Source organism: Neolamprologus brichardi, chromosome 20 (genome assembly GCF_056152115.1).
Source record: "Neolamprologus brichardi isolate AB-2024 chromosome 20, ASM5615211v1, whole genome shotgun sequence".
Classification (NCBI taxonomy): Eukaryota; Metazoa; Chordata; class Actinopteri; order Cichliformes; family Cichlidae; genus Neolamprologus; species Neolamprologus brichardi.
In genome coordinates this window covers 33,674,931-33,693,941 of record NC_142123.1, presented here as the reverse complement: position 1 = coordinate 33,693,941, position 19,011 = coordinate 33,674,931, and the positions used below count along the sequence as shown (strand labels likewise).

The following is a 19,011-nucleotide window of genomic DNA, read 5'->3' as shown; positions in this document are numbered from 1 at the left end:
TTCCAAAGTCAAAAACACGACTAATACCCGAAATGAGAAACTCAAATAAAATCTTTCTTTTTTCTGTTTGTAAAATCATCGGTCTGGGCTTCCCTCACTGACACATCACAGACGAGTATAAAAACAGCTGTTCCACTTAAAATGTTTGATGTTTAACTTAATGTAGCATCAAATGTGACACCTTTTAAATTGATATGGTCACAAACATTAGATTTTTAGACAATTTTGAAAAGAACAAAGAATGAAAACTCTTTACAGGCTACTCTTGACTTTTCAAGCTTCCTTCTTTGTTTGCTTCTCATCCTTGTAGAAAACCTCCCCACCTGACTGCGTCCTCCAGCTCAGCCTGATGTCTCCATTCACTCTCTGGTCCTTCAGCTTCTGTTTAAGCTGCAACACAAAAAACATGTTTGCCTGAATATCACTCAGAAAAACGTCTCCAGCTATATCCGGCATATTTTACTCAGCTGATTTGAAAGGATCATCTCATTTAATTAGAATTGAAATATCATTTACACTGAATATACTGCTGTCTTTTTGTGGGCAGTGACATCACAGGAGGGCGATTTGAGGCACGACACTCTGTTCAGCACACACCCCACCAGAGATGTGCAGTAACGCGTTACTTGTAACGCATTACTGTAATCCGATTACTTTTTCAAGTAACGGGTAAAGTAAGGGATTACTATTGCAAAAACAGTAATTAGATTACCGTTACTTTCCCGTAGGAACGCTGCGTTACTGCGTTACTAAAACCGTGATTTTTTGCGAGAATGTCTCATGACAGTGACGTAAGCGAGTGCGACGTTCGTGACAACAGCTGTGTGCAGATCAACAATGGATCATATATCGAGTGCAGAGAGAGTATGAGCGTGCAGCGTTTAAAGCGTGGAAGTACTGACCTTACTTTGAGTTTGATTCCATAAAAAGTGACAAAAACATTAGTGTCCGCTGTGCGTGGGAAGAAAACTTCTTTTTACAGCGAAAAAACCCCTAAACTTCCAAACAAGCACCGAGTAGCTACGACGTAATGGGAAACTCACAGAGAAACTCGCGGATTCTTCCACTGACCGCTGCACACCTGCACCAGGGTAACCTTCCGCCTACCCCACTCCTGCTTTACAGGTGAAAATAGAGCAACAGGACTGCTAGTCTTTGACTTTATTTATTTTCTGCTGTGTTTTACTTGCATCTATTTGAAAGACTGAGTGTAAACACACAAAAAATATTTTTATTTTATGTGCTGGAATGTGCAGAAAATAGGTTTAAATGTTAAACTAATTTCTTCCAGTCAGAGAATGTTGCAGATAATTAAATTTTTGCTTGATGCATAAAGTTAAAAGATTAAAACTAATAAAACAAGTTTTAAAAAGAGACTTTTCCATTTGATTACATTTTGTATGATGATTATGCAGAAAAAGTAGAATTGGGCTGAAAGATCTATCACTTTATCACCTATTCAGGTTGTAAATCGTGTTTTTAAAAAGTAACTAGGTAACTAAGTAATTAATTACTTTTGAAAATAAGTAATCAGTAAAGTAACTGGATTACTTTTTTGGGGAAGTAATCAGCAATTAGTTACTGATTACTTTTTTCAAGTAACTTGACCAACGCTGCACCCCACACAGTTTGGCTGAGCAATCATGGCGGCTACTCTAGAGCTAGAGAACTCCTGTAGGTGGCACCAGTGGAGCAACAGATATCCATGTCATACTGCATCTGTGTGCCAGCAGCAGGGAGGAAAGCCCTCCACAGGGTTATTACCACCACTCGGTGCTCTCTACCCGCTCACGCAGACTAAGGTCCTTCCCACGCTGAACCTCTGCCAAATCTCTCAGGACATTAAACACAAAGATAAATAGATTAAAAATGACAGTAGTTATAGCTTTTGGTTAAAAACTAAGTGCTGGTGGAAGTTTGCAGTTGTTTAAATAAAGAGTGCATGCAACACATGTCCATGTGAAATGTGTTGTGTTATCTGTGCTTTTTTTATAGAATATTTTCTGGTTACTTGTATGTTTGAGCTGTTTTTTCAAAGTTTTTCACTTTGTAGATCATAAAACTGGTTTTGGACATTTTTCAGTTGGGTGTCTACACCACATGTGTAGTTGTAGTTTTGTTTCCAAAATTCAAAACCCAACAGAGTGCTGAAAAAGATGAAAAGGAAACATAAAGTAAAAATCTAAATGATCTGCCTGTTTCAGCACGTCTTCCATCACAGCAGGGTCACTCAGGTCCACACTGGAGTTTTTCACCAGCTCCAGTCTCACTACGTGCTTGCTGCGAGCACGTACTTCTGTAAATGAAAGAAAATAATGGTTAGGGTTAGCCGAAGAGGAGCAGAGAGCACACGCTGTTGTTTTTTCACTGAAAGGTGCCATCGTGTCCAAACTGTAGAAAAGTGGGCATGAAACTCTACATGCACAAAGCCTAATTCAAGGAGCCCTGCTCCCCAAAGATGACATCGATGTAACACTGTGAAGCTGGGTCTTAGAAATAAGTAGTTAAAGCTTTTAAAACATGTTTGATGCCCTTTTCTGTCAGTACAGGACCTGACATTACCAGGTTAGCTGGTTGCTGCTAAAAGTCTTACATTTATATTAGCTAACTAATAGTAACAGGAAAAGTTTTTTGCTTGTCTCAATTAGTTTTATGTAACGAACCGAGGATAAACTGCCCACTTTTACTCTGTTTCATAAGCAGTCAGTGTTTTTTTTTGTCGTTTGGCTAGCTGCACTGAAACTGGAGCTGTTAGCTGCAATGTTCGGGTTTGCAAAGCACTTTATGAATGAGGACTGTGTGGAGGAGAGCCTTGGAGCCAGTTTACAACAGCACAGGTTACTACATGCACATCACACCACAAACATAACTGTGTTTCCTGTTCTTTAGTTAGCTAAAGTAAACTAATGCAAGTCTACTGACTGCAACCAAACAGCCAACCCTGTGATGTCACGTTATACTGACAGAAGATGGCGCTAGACATGGTTTTAACTTTATGCAGCTGAGAGACAGTTGAATCTGTGTCAGTGTTTGATAGATAGATAGATAGATAGATAGATTCATGCACACTTTAAAGGTTTCACTTCCTGGTATTTTGTTACATTTTTCAATGCAGCCTCCAGAACAGTTACTGTACAGGTTTGTCATTTTTGCACAAACAGAGGCACAACAGCGCTGCCATGTCTCTGCAAAGTCGAGCTAAATGACAATACTGACGGGATAGCATAGGCTAGCTTACCACTGTAGCAAACAAATGCTCTCTTATAATCACAGTTCCAATCTTCCCATTTTCCTTCCTTTTCAAAGTATGCTGACACACACATCTCCTTTTCAAAATTGTTGTTTGGTTCTTTTGTATTCCAGTATCTAAACGAGGAGTTGGATCCATCGATCCACTTCCAGGAGTCTCTGAAAAGGCCGATCCAGACCTTTTGTCCTGCAGGTATCAGCTCCTTTATCTTCTGGTTCTCTGACATGTTTCTCACACTGGCCAGGTCTGTGTAATGAGCTCTACAGAAGCTCTGGGCGTCCGTCCATTTCATCGTGTTTTCGATGAAGACAAATGTCACATTTGACTCTGAAAAAGATAGAAACAATAAACATGAAGGCAAATAGAAGCAGAGTCAGGAAAGAAATCACAGAAAAACGCTGTATGTTTGAATGCTTCTGTATTATTTAAAGTCCTCACCTGCGATGTAAATGCAGACTACATTATAGACGGCATCACAGTCTCTGTCATTCCATAGTCCGCTGTCAAACATCTCTACACAACATTCATTGCCTTTATGGTTATTTGGTTCTCCAGGTGACCAATTTCTGAGCTCAGGTTCTCCATCTTTGTAGAAACCTGTGCTGTCCATCGACCACCTCCAGCTGTTCATGTCGTTGTACAAGCCGATCCAGGCTCGCTGTGTTTCATTGGGCAAAGGTGTGACATAAAGAACATGAACTCAACCGTTGGCCCAATAATACATTTATTATTTATTTACAATATTACAGCCACCTTCTGATTTTCACATTACAAATTTCATGTGGATACCTTGAGCATCATCTGCACCTTATATAATTATTAAAAACGATGTTAAGGACATATTTACATTGCTGTATTCTGAGTATTTCATTTTTTCCAAGTCTGCCATGTTGTTCAGAGTCTTCACGTCCTCCATGCTTTCTATTGCAGCCAGGTCTGTGTAATACTGTCTGCAGTGCTGCTGTGCTTCGGTCCAGTTCTTCTGCTCATAAACAAAATGGTACTGACGCTGAGCACTTGAGGAAACAGCCCACAGCCCTGACACAGATGTGAATATTAATTACATGATGAAAAACAAACAAAACAAGTCTCTCATCCATTTCAGTCTGCTCGGTCGTGTTGATTATTTAATCAGTACAGCGATTAAAGAGATGGTGTGTAGTTAAAATATTATGAAAGTCACCAGATGAAAAAAAAAAATAAAGCTATTTATTTATTGTTAACTAATATTAAGAGAAACAGATTAAAATACTTGCCTGAAACTGCTTTGATGAACAGAAGAAACTTGTCCATCCTTGTCTTTTGCCTGTTTCATGTATGACGGTAAACATGGAGCTGCAAAGTAATAAGGAGGAAAGAATTTGGATCAGATTTGCATGTCATAAAGGGGTAAATGAACTCATGGCCTCAGTCGGTATTTAAATGGAGGGAGAGAGAGAGAGGGGGGGGGGGGGGGGGGGGGGGCAGTTTCAATAGTAACCAGAAATTAAAAATGTGAAATTCCAGGTGGAAATTTAAGATGATATAGAAAATAAAATGTTCTAGTTTTATATTGGTCGTCTTTTTTACATGTGACTTCAAGCTTATGTCCCAGTGGCAGCTGGGTCACAAACTGGGCTCAACATGACTGTGCAGCATTAAGAATTTATACCCAACAGCCTGTTCATGTTCTAGAATAAGATCTTCATGAAAACATCACTTTCTCTTGGGTTTTGATTAGACTGAAGATTTAACACTGGTCAGGCTCCAGGGCACTTGGACTTGTTGTAAAGCATTTTTGAGTTTGGGAACGGATGGCCTGGAGGACGTGTTACTATGTAAATAAAAAGATGCAGCACCGGTGCTCACACGTTTACTTTAATCTTAAATTGTGTGTGTTGTAGCAGAGATCTGGCGAGGTAGGAGTGGCTAGCATGTGTGCAGACTGGAAGTTAACTGGATAACTCAGAGGCTAAGCCGGTGAGGAGAACACCAGGTCTTTATTGGCCCGACCCATAAGATGTCATCTGTGCACAATGTTCTTCTTCTGCTGTCTGGTTTTCCACCTTTCCAATTTCTGAACTCAGCCTCACTATTTTCATAAACAGCTGTAAACCTACAGCTGTTTACATCATCATACAGTCCAGGATCGCAGCAAGCAGGTGAAACTTTGATCATGCTCTCACGAGCCTGTCCTGTCAGGGATTACTCCATGTGTCCAATGAAGACGTGAAGTGTACGAGCATTTGAACTGCCCGTGTCAAAAATATGTTTCAGTTAAACAGAGAGAGTGAATTTACATCGCTGTCTGTTATCAGATTTGCTCAAGTCCACCATGTCAGGGTCTTCACTTCCTCCATGTTTTCTATGGTGGCCAGCTCCAATGCAAGTTTCTCCATGCTTGTTTGTTCTGCTCGTATCTGTCACTGCACACACTCAGATAATGAAGTAACTCAGGAGGTTTAATGTTTACATCATGCAAAGTTATTAAAAGGAGAATATTTGCTTGTGAGGTTATTTCGTGTCATATAACTGATACTGGAGACGCTGTTGGCTGGATGATGTAACCGTGGAGCTTTACTGATGCTGTTGGGATGTGATGAAGTTTCCTGAATGAACATAAAGGAAATGTGTGAGGAGTGATCATAAGGCAGCGATGTCTGCATGTGGATACCTGCTCCAGCACAAAGCTGCACATTCAGTGTCATAAACAGGAGAGAGAGCAGCGTCAGACGGCCAGCACCTGAAAGATCAATGTTTGAATTTTGTTCTTGTTTTCACATACGGCAAATTTTATATTACTGTAAGTAATTCTCTCCTTCAGCTCCATAAATGAACTGAAGTGGCTGTTGATGTAATTAAGGCCCCAGATGGTCGACATCAATTTAATCTTTTTTTTAAAACTGATCCTAGTAAGAGGAGACATTGCAGTTATAGGTCATAATTCTGGGCTCTTGGGAAAATTAACCCCAAAAACCAAAAGGTTTGACCAAAACCACCTGTGCCATAGAGTAGGCTGAAAATGAATATCCAGCATATTCCAGTTGTTGGATGTTTGTAAGTCTCGATCCAGCATCATCCAACCATCCAGCGCCCAGGTGTGGTGAGGAGCTATAGAAGGATTATCTCAGCAGTGGGAGGCCAGGTAAAGACATCTGTGGCCTGTGATGAGATGAAAACTTCCCATGCCAAGGCTGTATGGAGGAAACACTCACACCTCTCTGCAACTTTCCCCAGACACCTCCACATTTCCACCTTTTCCTAGAAAAAAAAGGAAAAAAGCACAATGATCTGCATGCATCAGATTTACAGGAGAGTATTGTCCCCGTGCTCAGTTTGGCTTTGTGATGCCATAATGCAGATACAATCCCTCTCCTGTGGTGTGGGACAAACCTGACAGACACACTCTGCAGAAGGTCAAATAAACAGGGGTTGACACCCGCTGTGTGGAGCAGGGTGCGTGCTATATTATAGATTACACATGAGAGGAGAACTAGAACAGCGATACAGGAGGCCGAGCAGACAAAACACTGGACCCACCGAATGGTGAAGCAATCCCATCCTCCTACTTTAAAGGAAAGGACATGTTTCATACACTTTTTTGTGACAACAATCAAAATTCATCCAAAAAATCCTTTTATCTATCAGCACAGGTTATGCTGCTGTCACACGTACAGTTACTCAATGTTACCAGGTCAGTCCAGCAAGACAACTTTCAGAATCGATCCTCATCCCATCATGAAGCTGATGGATACAAAGAAAGTAATATTTATCACATTTCACAGGATCCACACAGATTTAATGAAAAAAAAAAAAAGACTAAAGAGGCAAAAAATAATGAAAACAGATGAAGATAGCAGATAAAAGAAAACAAAATCAAATGAAAACAGCACAAAACTCCACAGTTGTTGAAACAGTTAAGATCAGTAAAAGAAACAAAAGATAAAAGGGACAAATCCTCAGCCTGGTCTTTGTAACAAGCAATAATCTGAGTTTAGCTCACTTGAAGAAGCTTGATCATAATCAAGGCAGCTGGACTCTGCAGGTAAAACTGGTCTCAGTGCAACAGCGAGCTTGAGAAGGTGCGTGTGCATGTGTGTGTGAGAGGACTCTATGGTGGTGAACTGAGACTGCATCAACATCTCATCTGATAGATGCTGCCCTAATATGCAGATAGAACCCAAACGCAGACACTAGAGACAGATTAAACTGAAAGTGAGCCTTTATTACAGCAAAGAAAAATACAGACAAAAGTAAAGGGTGACAATGACGAAACTAGCAAAACCTAAACTGGAAGAAACCTAAAAACAAGTACAAAGAAACTAAAGAGCTGAGACATGGAACAAGGTGTCACGATCCTGAGTCTTTTGATGTTTATGGTTTATGTGTTCATTTGTTTATTAGTGGGGCGATCGTGGCTCAAGAGTTGGGAGTTCGCCTTGTAATCGGAAGGTTGCCGGTTCGAGCCCTGGCCTGGACAGTCTCGGTTGTTGTGTCCTTGGGCAAGACACTTCACCCGTTGCCTACTGGTGGTGGTCAGCGGTGGTGGTGGCGCCAGTGTCCGGCAGCCTCGCCTCTGTCAGTGCGCCCCAGGGTGGCTGTGGCTACAATGTAGCTGCCATCACCAATGTGTGAATGGGTGGATGACTGGATATGTAAAGCGCTTTGGGGTCCTTAGGGACTAGCAAAGCGCTATATAAATACAGGCCATTTAGTTTCCTCTTGTGTTTTCAACCCCTGTTAAGTCTCCCTCGTCCTTCATGTGTTTCATGTCTGCGTTTCATTAAGTTTCCTATTTTATTTTGAAAGAGGTCCTGTGTTCTGTCCTGTTTTACTCTTCCCCTGTGGCATCGTTATGTTCATATCGTGTCTACTCTGCCTTTCTGTCCCATGTTTCAGGTCCCTATGTTCTGTCTCCCCAGTCTGTTAAGTTTACATGTCTTGAGTTTAGTCTGTGTGTTTCCTGTTTTCACAGTCTGTCCTATGTTAATGTTTCTAGTTTTGCTTCCTTTGTCTCGTCCTGCCTAATTACTCCCAGCTGTGCTCTCCTCCTGTGGCTCATTCCCCCTCGTTATCCCCGTTATTCTCCCCGTGTTTCCAAGTACGATTTATTATTAGTTTTCCCAGTTTAGTTTTGTTCTTTGTTTCCCTTCCACACCATCAATAAAGCTGTTTTTTGAGTTTACTTGTCGTCTCTGCGAGTTTGCGTTTGGCTCCTTGCCTGCACACAGCCGTATTGTGACACAAGGAAAGCTGGAACATGAGAAATGCAGACAAAGGGCTTAAAAACACCGAGAGATAGCGAGGGAACGAGACACGGGGGGGAGAGCACAGCTGGGACAAATCACAATGAGACTGGGGGGGAAGCAAAACTGGGAACATGAGACAGGCACAGAGACAGGAACCAAGAAACTAGAATACTAGATTACTGCCACTGACATACTGTAGCTTTCTATTCAAGCTATCATTCTGTTTTCATTACAGAAAATATAAAAACACCTTAAAACACTTGCCTGACGCAGCGGCGATGAACAGAACAAGTTTCTCCATGCTTGTTTGTTCTGCTCGTATCTGTCACTGCACACACTCAGATAATGAAGTAACTCAGGAGGTTATACATGAACACGTTAATGTTTACATCATGCAAAGTTATTAAAAGGAGAATATTTGCTTGTGAGGCTATTTCGTGTCATATAACTGATACTGGAGACGCTGTTGGCTGGATGATGTAGACCACAAAAATGTATAATTAAATGTGAAATTCAAAGATATTCTCATCAATTATTGAGTCTAAGTCTAGAACTTGAACTCCTTTGTTTTAATCCTCAGACGTCAGAGCAGACTGTGTTAAGGTAACATGGTCACAAGTTCCATTGGTCCAGGATCCATTCCCACCTCAGTGAGCGCAGGGATCTTTGCCTTCCCTACTGTCTGCTTGTCTCAGTGTCTGAAGTCAGCCTCACTGCTGTCTGTTTGACATTGATCACCTTCAGCTGTTCACATCATCGTTCAGCCCAAACCAGGCTCGCCTCAGGTGTGCTTCAGTTAGTTAAATAGTAGCTTTGTGATAAGCTCTGAAACTAAAATGGCTTTATTATTACTGAACATAGTTTTTCTGATTGGGGGAAATATTTGTCACTCTAAAATACAGTGGAGCAGTAATGAATGGAAGTATTCAGTTAACGTGCAATGATAGAGATTACATGGCTGTAGGTCTTTTGCTTAAGTCTGTCATGCTGTTCAGGGTATTCACATACTCTGTGTTTTCTGTAGGGGGCAGGTCTGTGTATTTCTCTCTGCATGTATGTATGTTTGGCTCTTTGATAACATAACAAAGACTTTCCACACTACTGCAAATGTACAGTACTTTGTAATGTGTGTCCATAAATATTTGCAAAGTTATCTTTTTAATACTGACTCACTCATTATGTAAATAAATAGAGATAAGTATAATTTTAATTAATAAAATAAGAGATGAAAATAAGAGACAGCTGGAAAATACATTTAGCTCTACGAAATAAACCTTCTCTGAAATAAATACAACGGAGCATAATTTTAAAATAAACCTTTTTTTTATTAATTCATATCTGTATAATTTATTTTACAGTCCAGTTATATAATTTGTCATTTCAATGGCTCTACTGTCATCATTGTCATATAACCAGTTTATTAATAAAGGTTTATTTAAAAAACAAAACATAAAAAACGTCCAATGAGATTCCACGTCGAAAGCCCTCGTCAGCGCACCGGTTCGACGCATGCGCAGATGACTACAGATGACTTCCTGCTTCCTGACAGCTGCACAACAACAACAGAAGACTTTTCGCTCTGTGCTCCGCGCGTGTTCCCCCGATCTTTAATTTCAGGTCATATCTGTGTCCGAGTCCACCTGTCTCACCTGTCCGTCTGTCTGTCTACATGCGCGCTCCCGTGTGCGCGGCGCTGCTGGTGTGGGTGCTGAGCGATGCGGCGGCTCGTCAGTTCTCGGAGGAGGAGATGGCTGCTGTCAGGTACGGACACCAGCTCCGTCTGGACTCGGTTTAAAGTTGAGTTTTGTGCAGACACCCATCCTCCCTTCATCACGCCAGCTGGAGCGAGTCTGAGGGTGGGTGCGTGTGTCTGAAGGGGCAAACGCTAACACTAGACTGGGACCCCACTGTGAGTTTGAGAGTGGGGAAACTCCCACAACACAATAATCAAATAATAATTGTAAAGTGTTTTTTTTTACTGTATGTTTTATCTAAGCAAGTATTTCCACTCAGCAGTCATCTTAGCAATGCGTCCGGGCAGATGTTTGGGTCGTTTTATTGTATTTTCTTTACAAAGTCACCACACTCAGACCATGAGCAACAGCTGGCGACTGTGGGGAGGAAGAACTCAAGACCACAAACAAGACAAAAAACAAACTGTGGAAGAAAGATGCCAAATTTAATGATATGCAGCAGTGGCATTAAAACAATATCAGATAAATGCGAGTTGGCTTGACGCAGAAATTCATTTGCATCTTAATCATCTCTCATTTGTTTTTGTGTTCCTGAGCAGTCGGTGTGGGTTTGATGTTGGTACACTTTGTTTGTGGAAATATTTCATTCTACTATCAGCTGCATTTGCATCATAATTTGAACGCTGCCTCTTTTAAGGGTTTGACTTAAGCGACCGACATGTGCGTTTAATTTTGTCAGATGTTTCAAACTGATGATTAAGAGAAGTCCCAACATATTCACAGGTTAATCAGTTTGTTTTTAAAAGCTTTGAATTCACCTGAAACACAAAGTTTTTAATTTGTCGATGAAAGCGCACAGACTCGTTTAGGTGATGAATAGTGTGTGAATGTGAGAGTGAATGAATAGTGGCATTGTAAAGCGCTTTGGGTGCTTGAAAAGCGCTATATAAATCCAATCCATTATTATTATTATTATTATTATTATGTAAAGTATGAACGCTGGTCCTAAACAACCTTAAACAGCGATTCGTGTACAGCTCGACCTGCTCTCGTTTGTTTGCCTGTTTGTCTGCCTGTGTCAGTAATGTGAGAAGCTTTTATTTTGAAAAACGTTGAACATTAACTGTTCAGTGGTTTGCTTCGCTTGCTTTTCCGAAATCCCGTTAAAAAAGTTGATCTGGCTTCAGAGCGTTTCCATTTTGATTCTAATATATGTTGAAATATTTGTGTACTTGCATGTTTAACGTTTTTCACAAATTGCAGAATCCAATTTTTACTGAATTAGTTTCATCTAAATTTGAATGCTGTGATAAATTGTCCCGTCCGTAATGTAACAAACTCCATCTCTCAGACAGCGCATCAAATCCATGTTCTACCACGCCTACAACAGTTACCTTGACAACGCCTTCCCCTACGATGAGCTCCGCCCTCTCACCTGCGATGGACAGGACACGTGGGGCAGGTGAGGCAGTTTAAAAACTGGAATGTAAAGTACACTTTACTGCAGTGAACTTTTCTTTACTTAGGGTGAAAATCGAGTCAAGTTCAAGGACACAACGTGTAGAAACTTTATATTACTCACATTTCATGGATTGTTTTCAAACTTCACAACACTGTAGCAGGCCTTAGGGGTCATGAGTATCTAGGTTGACCTTGACCTTCACTGTTAGCACCTAAGGTCAAAGTTTACCTTAAAAAAAATAATAAAGAAACCATGCTGAGTATTATTATGTGTATACACTATTATTTCAATACAAGGGCCTACGACGTTACGATGACCCATAAAGTCACAGTATGAATGTATCCTAAAATCTCAGGTTTCTACAGCTGATAGAAGCCAAAGATTTCAGTCAGTTCTGCTCCAATCATACGGGTGAAGATAATAAAATCGATTAATCATCTCCACATTTCCAACAATGCTGACATCAACATGTTTAATAAAAGCATCACTATTTTAACACAGCGTGTGCCTTTCAGGGAGATCTGAACTCTCTGAGCGCTCTTGTTTCTTTTATTTTGTAGTTATAAGACACTTCCTGTCTCAACAGGACACAGCTAGCACACGCCAAACCTTTAAGTATTTCTTTTACCTTTCTCTGATTTTTACCACTTTATAAAACCATCAGGTCACATTTATGAATTTATTTCGTATATTCAGGTGAAATCAGTTAATTTTATTTTCCTTTAATGAACAGATTCAAGATTTCTCTTATAAAAGTTTAATAAATTTACTGCTTTTTTAAGTCCAACACATTACACACATCACATTAGAAAATAGTGACTTAAATATTAAATTATACAATTATGATTTTTCTCTTGTTTATGTATTTATGCATGTGGAAGGAAGTTACGTTTAGACAAAGATAAAGAACAAAGAATTTCAAAGTAAAACATTGAAAATATTCTCTTCAGTTAAAGTGGTTCAGAAGAAAACATTACGTGATGTTAAGAGTCAGAAACGGTAAAATGACCCCTGCTGCTCTTTTCTCCACAGTTTCTCGCTCACTCTGATTGACGCCCTCGACACGCTGCTGGTAAGACTGGAAACAGATGTTTTACATTTACAGAGCCTTTAACAAACACTGATGAGCAGATGTTGTACTCCTGTGCTGTGACCCGACAGTGGTTCGATGTGTTCTCTCTGAAGGTTTTGGGAAACCGTACAGAGTTCCAGCGAGTGGCGTCGATCCTCCAAGACACCGTCGACTTCGACATCGACGTCAACGCGTCCGTGTTTGAAACCAACATCAGAGGTACTGACGGACGATTCGGACTCATGTTCAACATTTAAACTGCTGTTTTTATAAACGCTGCACATCTGGGCGCAGGAGCTGTGGAGAGAGTCCACCTCAGGTTAATGTGTGTGTGTGTGTGTTTGCGTGTAGTTGTGGGCGGTCTGCTGTCAGCCCATCTCTTGGCGAAGAGGGCGGGAATGGAGCTGGAGCCCGGGTGGCCCTGCTCAGGACCGCTGCTGAGGATGGCCGAGGACGCCGCCAGGAAGCTGCTGCCTGGTGTGTTCTGGCATTTCAGACTCTCTAGTTTTAATGAACTACTTTGAAAAGCAAACGTGAATAAATCAGTGAAATTTGTCTCAACAACAAATCAGCGTTTGAGACTCCCACCGGCATGCCGTACGGTACGGTGAACCTCCTGCGTGGCGTCAGTCCCACTGAGACACCGGTCACCTGTACTGCTGGCGTGGGAACCTTCATCCTGGAGTTCGCCACACTGAGTCGACTAACGGGAGACCCGACATTTGAGAACGTCGCCCGCCGAGCCCTGAGAGCCCTGTGGAAGACCAGATCTGACATCGGACTGGTAAATAAAGTGTCTGCTACAACCGTCCACTCACGTCCAACCCAAAGCGCAAACATGGCAGCTAAAGTGGGAAAAGGCCTAACATGAGCATTTGTGTAGGATGTGCTGAAAATGGAGAGTAGCATGAATGGAGCCACATTAAGCCAAATTAATTTAAAAACATTTAAATATGATGATTTTATATAAATGTTTCTGTGGAGCTGGTGAAGGAGCTGAATGTGTCAATAAAACAGAAACAGCCTCCTACCTGCTCCTGTCACCTGTCTGCCCGCCCAGGTGGGGAACCACATTGACATCGTGTCCACGAAGTGGGTCGCTCAGGATGCTGGTATTGGCGCAGGAGTCGACTCGTACTTCGAGTATCTGGTGAAAGGAGCCGTTATGCTGCAGGATGAAGAGCTGCTCAGCATGTTCCAGGGTAACGGTCACAGCGCTTCCTCCTGACAGCTGCTGAGCATTTCCTGTTTTAGTAAAAAAAAAAGTTTGTGGAGACAAATTAAATAATTTTTCTAGTCTGTAAGTAGTCGTCAGGGTTGGTTTGTCCGATGGTTCCAGCTGCATAACTTCTGCACTCATGAAAGCTTCATTTGATGCCTCTGTGCCACAAACAGAAGGAAAACCAAACGTCTGATCCTGTGATGTCTTTTCTCAGCGTATGATCGAGCCATCCAGAACTACACCCGCTTTGACGACTGGTACCTGTGGGTGCAGATGCACAAAGGAACTGTGTCCATGCCCATTTTCCAGAGTCTGGAGGCCTTCTGGCCCGGCCTGCAGGTGAGTGAACGCACAAACAAGTGTGTAACTGGATGCTGTTAACAAACAAAGTTAAATCTGCGTCTGTGTTTCAGTCTCTGCTGGGAAACCTGGACAGCGCTGTGAGAACTTTCCAGAATTATTATTCTGTGTGGAGACAGTTTGGAGGACTGCCCGAGTTTTACAGCATCCCTCAGGGTTACACTGTGGATAAGAGAGAGGGCTACCCACTGAGACCAGGTCAGTCCACTAACACCCTCCGCCTATCGCGTTCTCTCCTCGGGGTCAAAGGTTACAGTCGGAGCTCATTCAGACTAATATTTATCAGCTTCAGGGAGTGATGGGAGGCCTTGAGCTGCTTGATTTTTAGTGTCTTGAGATAATCTGAACTAAACAGCAGGTGAGTGATGCTTTCTGAGATGGGCAACAACACAGAGCTTCATCGCAATAATATTTATTGTGTAGATGAACCTTGAAGGCGCTGATGTCATAAAACTCTGAAGTATAGTTTTTGGTTGTTTTCTGAGCAACTTTAAGTAAAAACCAGCTGATCTTCCTTCTTCCTTCGTGTTTCAGAGTTGATCGAGAGTGCGATGTACCTGTTCAGGGCGACAGGTGATCACACCTATCTCCAGCTGGGCGTCGACGCTCTGGAGTCCATCGAGAAGATCGCCAAGACGCCGTGTGGATATGCCAGCGTAAGCCCCACTATCAGTTTGATTGGCTGGCCTTAGTTATCACGTTGAAGTGCTCGTGATTAAAAAGAGTTTTCCTCGCTCGTCTTCCAGGTTAAAGACCTGCGAGATCACCAGCTGGACAACAGGATGGAATCCTTCTTTCTAGCTGAAACCATCAAGTACCTCTACCTGCTCTTTGACCCCACCCACTTTCTGCACGGCGGAGGGACGGAGGGGGACGGGTCGTGGGAGGAGGGTGGGGAGGCGGGGGAGTGCGTGTTAGGGGCAGGGGGGTTCATCTTTAACACGGAGGCTCACCCTCTGGACCCAGCGGCGCTGTACTGCTGCGGCCGGCACGACCAGGACCGCCAGGAGCTCCAAGACATCCTGCTCACCCTGTCGCAGCCCGGCAGCCAATCAAAACCCCCTCCCGAACAGACAGAGGGGGGCAGCCAATCGGAGAGCATCGCTCTGAAACCCGGAGAGAAGAAGACGCCCCCTCTGCTGTCCTGCCCCGTTCAGCCGTTCAGCGCTCGGCTCTCCATCCTGGGACAAGTTTTTACCGACAACACGTGAGACGACTTCCTCCGAGCGTCTCGCCGCGAGCGGCTGAGTGAGACCCCGAGTCTCAGCAGCTCCGTGATTGAAAACAGAGTTTTCAGAGACGTTCCTACACAGATCTGCTGGGGTTCGCTTTTTGTTGCTATGAAGGAGCTCAGGACCAGAACTTTGCTGTGCTTTGTCGACTCAAATGTAATTTAAATTAAAGAGAAATATATTTTTATTTAAAACAAATGTTATTCTTGTCTGTTTTACACGGTTGGTGATGAGGTGTTTTTTGTGCAGGCCATGCCTGACAGTGTGTCGGTCACCACTGTGCTGCATGAACACGCTCCCATTAGGGCGTGGATGCACCACCTCGGGGTGTTGGTGGGGGGCTGGGTGTCCTGCAGTGTCTGGAACTGGGATTCTTGCAGCGGATTGGCTGGTTCCTTTGAGGATGGTGCGTCCGTGGATGGCGATGGCTCTGTTTCCTCCACCTGACGGGTCATATGTGTCAGAGCCACGTTTCCTTCATATGTTAGTGGTTCTGTCGTTGTGGCCGATCGCTGTAGTTTACAGGTGTTAATTGTAGAGGTGGGAATCACCAAACATCCCACGATACGATATTATCACAATACTTAACCCACGATACGATATTATTGCAATTTTTAAAAATATTTTGCGATATTCAGATTCTGCACATAAAGGTAAACTTTATCAATATTCATTTTCTCTAATATCAAAGTCTCACTCTCAGTCTTTCTCTCATTTCAGTTTTATTGTTGACAAACTGAACGGTTTGTATTACAGTCTAGTCCAACTTAACTGAATCAACCATCTGGTACAATTATAGCTATTCTGAACTATGCAGTTTATGAAAACTATGCAGCCCCTTCAGCAACTGAAGAATTTGAAAGTAAATTAAAACAAAATATAATTTTACATTAAATAAAAACGTTTTAAACTTAATTAAAATAAAACATGTCTTAAATTAAAATAAGTAAACTGTCATGTTTATTGCTGCCAAAAACAAGTGAAACACATTTGGACAGTGAAGGAATGTCAGGATTCTTGCTCAGAAAAAGGATCAACATGCTCTGAAGTCAGAGCACAAAAACCTTTTTGTAACAAAATATCAATTTCTGCTGTCCCTGTATCCATACATTATTAGCAAACAAAATATCACCATGCTACACAGTATCCATTTTTTCCCCCACCCCTAGTTAATTGTTTGTTACAGTAGTGGCACGCCTTCTTCAGCTTCTGTCAACCTGCCTCCATTATTCTGTGAAGCCTGTTTGTTTACTGTCGTTGTTATAGTTACAGCAGACAGGAGTTACATCCCAAAATGATCCTCTACACCAAAGAAATAGAGAAATGTCATCACGATATCAGGGTTTTAATGACTTTGATGTGGGATGCTTTACAACCATGCAGCTCCTCTGTAGAGGTAAATGTGTTTAATCACTTAGAGGTCACAACTACGGAAACGACGGTCGGGTCCCTGAGCTCGAGCGGTCTGCATTAACTTCCCTTTGCACCATTTAAGGTTTCGTCTTCACTCTGAGAGTTTCTGTGACCAGCCAACGGTTTCTGACATGTGGGGACAGATTTCTAACTTTCCAAAACAGACGGGAAGTGTTGTCCCTCTAAATCCAGGATCCAGACCTCTGAGTACAAAAGACAGGAGTCAAACTGATTAAACTTTAAGTGTTTCTATGAGAGCAGTTAAACAAAATGCTGACTGTTGATTGGGCTCATGTTCAGGAGCCTTTGTCACTGTGGTTACAATGAAACCAGCAGACAGAAAAATAGTCCACAAATGAAAGAATTAATAGCACGAGAGCGTGCAGGCGGTGTTATGTCTGTGCCGTGTGGGTGTCTGTGCTCGCAGCAGCCAGAGGGAGGCAGTGTTTCGCCTCCATAGTAAAAGTATGTCCGGCATCTGGGAGTCAGGATCCTACAGAGACGAACACGTGTCACATACAGAAATCATGAAGTTTTCTTAATGTCTTCTTCTTGGACTGATTTCATGCAAATCATTCTTTTTATGTAACATTTGCACTGAGAAGCACAGCTGCAAGTGACTGAATATCAATTATTGATTCAAATTTACACGATTAACAAACTCATTGGTTTGTTCGTGATCCAGTATAGATTACAGTTTATTACTATTGAGTCCCAGCATAAAGTTTTCCCGACGTACAAACAAAGATGGTCTGTTGAAACTCGGTAATATCATAAATTAAGTTTTGTGTGATGAGAAACAGAGCCTCGTGACAGCAGACTGCAGGTCTTTACAGGAACACGAATGAATGAAAAGCAGTGAGATCCAAGTCACATGATACTTTTATACATTTAAAAGAGGGCGTGTCCCGACGATTCAAAATCTGAGGGAGCCGGGCAGCAGATCCCCGCTCATCATTAATGACGAGCAAAAGGCTCAAGTGCCCAAACCGCAGCGCTGCTAACAGGCTGACTGCAAATCAGCGCCCACAGACTCCCAGGTTAGAGTGTCAGACTTTGAAGTGGATCGTTTCTGTTGGGTTTATCTAGGCACCAACCCCGCTGGAACACAAGACCAACAAACTGCAGACAAAACAGAACAAGACAGAGCTCGTTGTCTTTGTGGCTCGAGAGGGAAGTTGAGGAAAAGATTCCTTCACCTGAACTCAACCAACTACTACTACAGCCCTTTTTATTGTCAGCAAGCAATCATTCATGAATATGCAATTACAAATACACGTGACAACCTTAAGCAGGCATCTCTGAACAACATCAGTGTCTGGATTCTGTGTGTGTGTGTGTGTGTGTGTTTCCAGCCATACTATACATGGACACACGACCTTTCTTTTGTGTGTGTGTGTGTCCCGTTTGGATCTTTAGCATCAGAATTGTTGTCTTAAGGCCAAGAAAGATGCCAAGCGGATTTATTTTACCAAGTGGATCATCATGGCCATATTGGTCCATTTGATTGACCTTTATTATAATTATGTATTTATTTTATTTTTGGTTGCTACAAACGGGACAGACATGACTGGGGGATAGGACAGGGAGAAAGAATGAAAGAAAGAGAGGGAGAGAAAGAAAACCAGTGAGAAAGTGGGGAAGAAAGAGAGAAAAACAAAACACCTGGATCACCTGTATGGAGGAAAAAACAGAAGAGAAAGCAAACAAAAAAAGAGCAACATAATAAAACAGCACCATCACAATAAACTAGCTAGCAGTAGATAACAGTAGATACTAAATATTAAATGATATTGTGCAGCACGCAAGATAGACAGCGCACAATGTGCTTTGAGGCAGCAGCCAAGAAAGGTGTAGTTTGTGTCTGTGAACACCTGTGTGGCTCAGCATGCTTGTATTCCACACACGACCTTTCAGTGAACTTAAACTGTATGCAGAAAAGCAGAAGCGTCTTGCTAAACGATAAAAACAGGAACTTGCAATAGGTCGTGTCTCAAACACACATTTAAAGCACTTTTAAGAACAGCAAAGTCTAGTTCCTGCAGCTATAATGGAAATTATAACGTCGAGACTGCTTC

At 42.1% G+C, this 19,011-nt stretch overlaps 2 protein-coding genes across 2 annotated transcripts; one reads left to right on the top strand and one right to left on the bottom strand.

Moving 5' to 3' along the window:
• Nucleotides 1–273: 273 nt before the first annotated feature.
• On the bottom strand, nucleotides 274–8,779 carry LOC148097056 (C-type mannose receptor 2-like). Its single transcript, XM_087834028.1, has 6 exons — nucleotides 8,743–8,779; nucleotides 4,098–4,288; nucleotides 3,689–3,908; nucleotides 3,242–3,577; nucleotides 2,196–2,293; nucleotides 274–390 (listed from the first exon to the last, which is right to left on the bottom strand). Exons 1-6 carry the CDS (start codon nucleotides 8,777–8,779, stop codon nucleotides 274–276), a joined length of 999 nt encoding a protein of 332 aa, XP_087690154.1.
• A 1,231-nt stretch (nucleotides 8,780–10,010) lies between these two features.
• On the top strand, nucleotides 10,011–15,686 carry edem2 (ER degradation enhancer, mannosidase alpha-like 2). The gene is made up of 11 exons (XM_087833686.1): nucleotides 10,011–10,239; nucleotides 11,524–11,634; nucleotides 12,667–12,706; nucleotides 12,820–12,925; nucleotides 13,058–13,183; nucleotides 13,279–13,490; nucleotides 13,767–13,908; nucleotides 14,143–14,267; nucleotides 14,342–14,486; nucleotides 14,823–14,944; nucleotides 15,035–15,686. The coding sequence occupies exons 1-11, from the start codon at nucleotides 10,148–10,150 to the stop codon at nucleotides 15,497–15,499; spliced, it is 1,686 nt and encodes a 561-aa protein (XP_087689812.1). The 5' UTR covers nucleotides 10,011–10,147; the 3' UTR covers nucleotides 15,500–15,686.
• The last annotated feature ends 3,325 nt before the right edge of the window (nucleotides 15,687–19,011 follow it).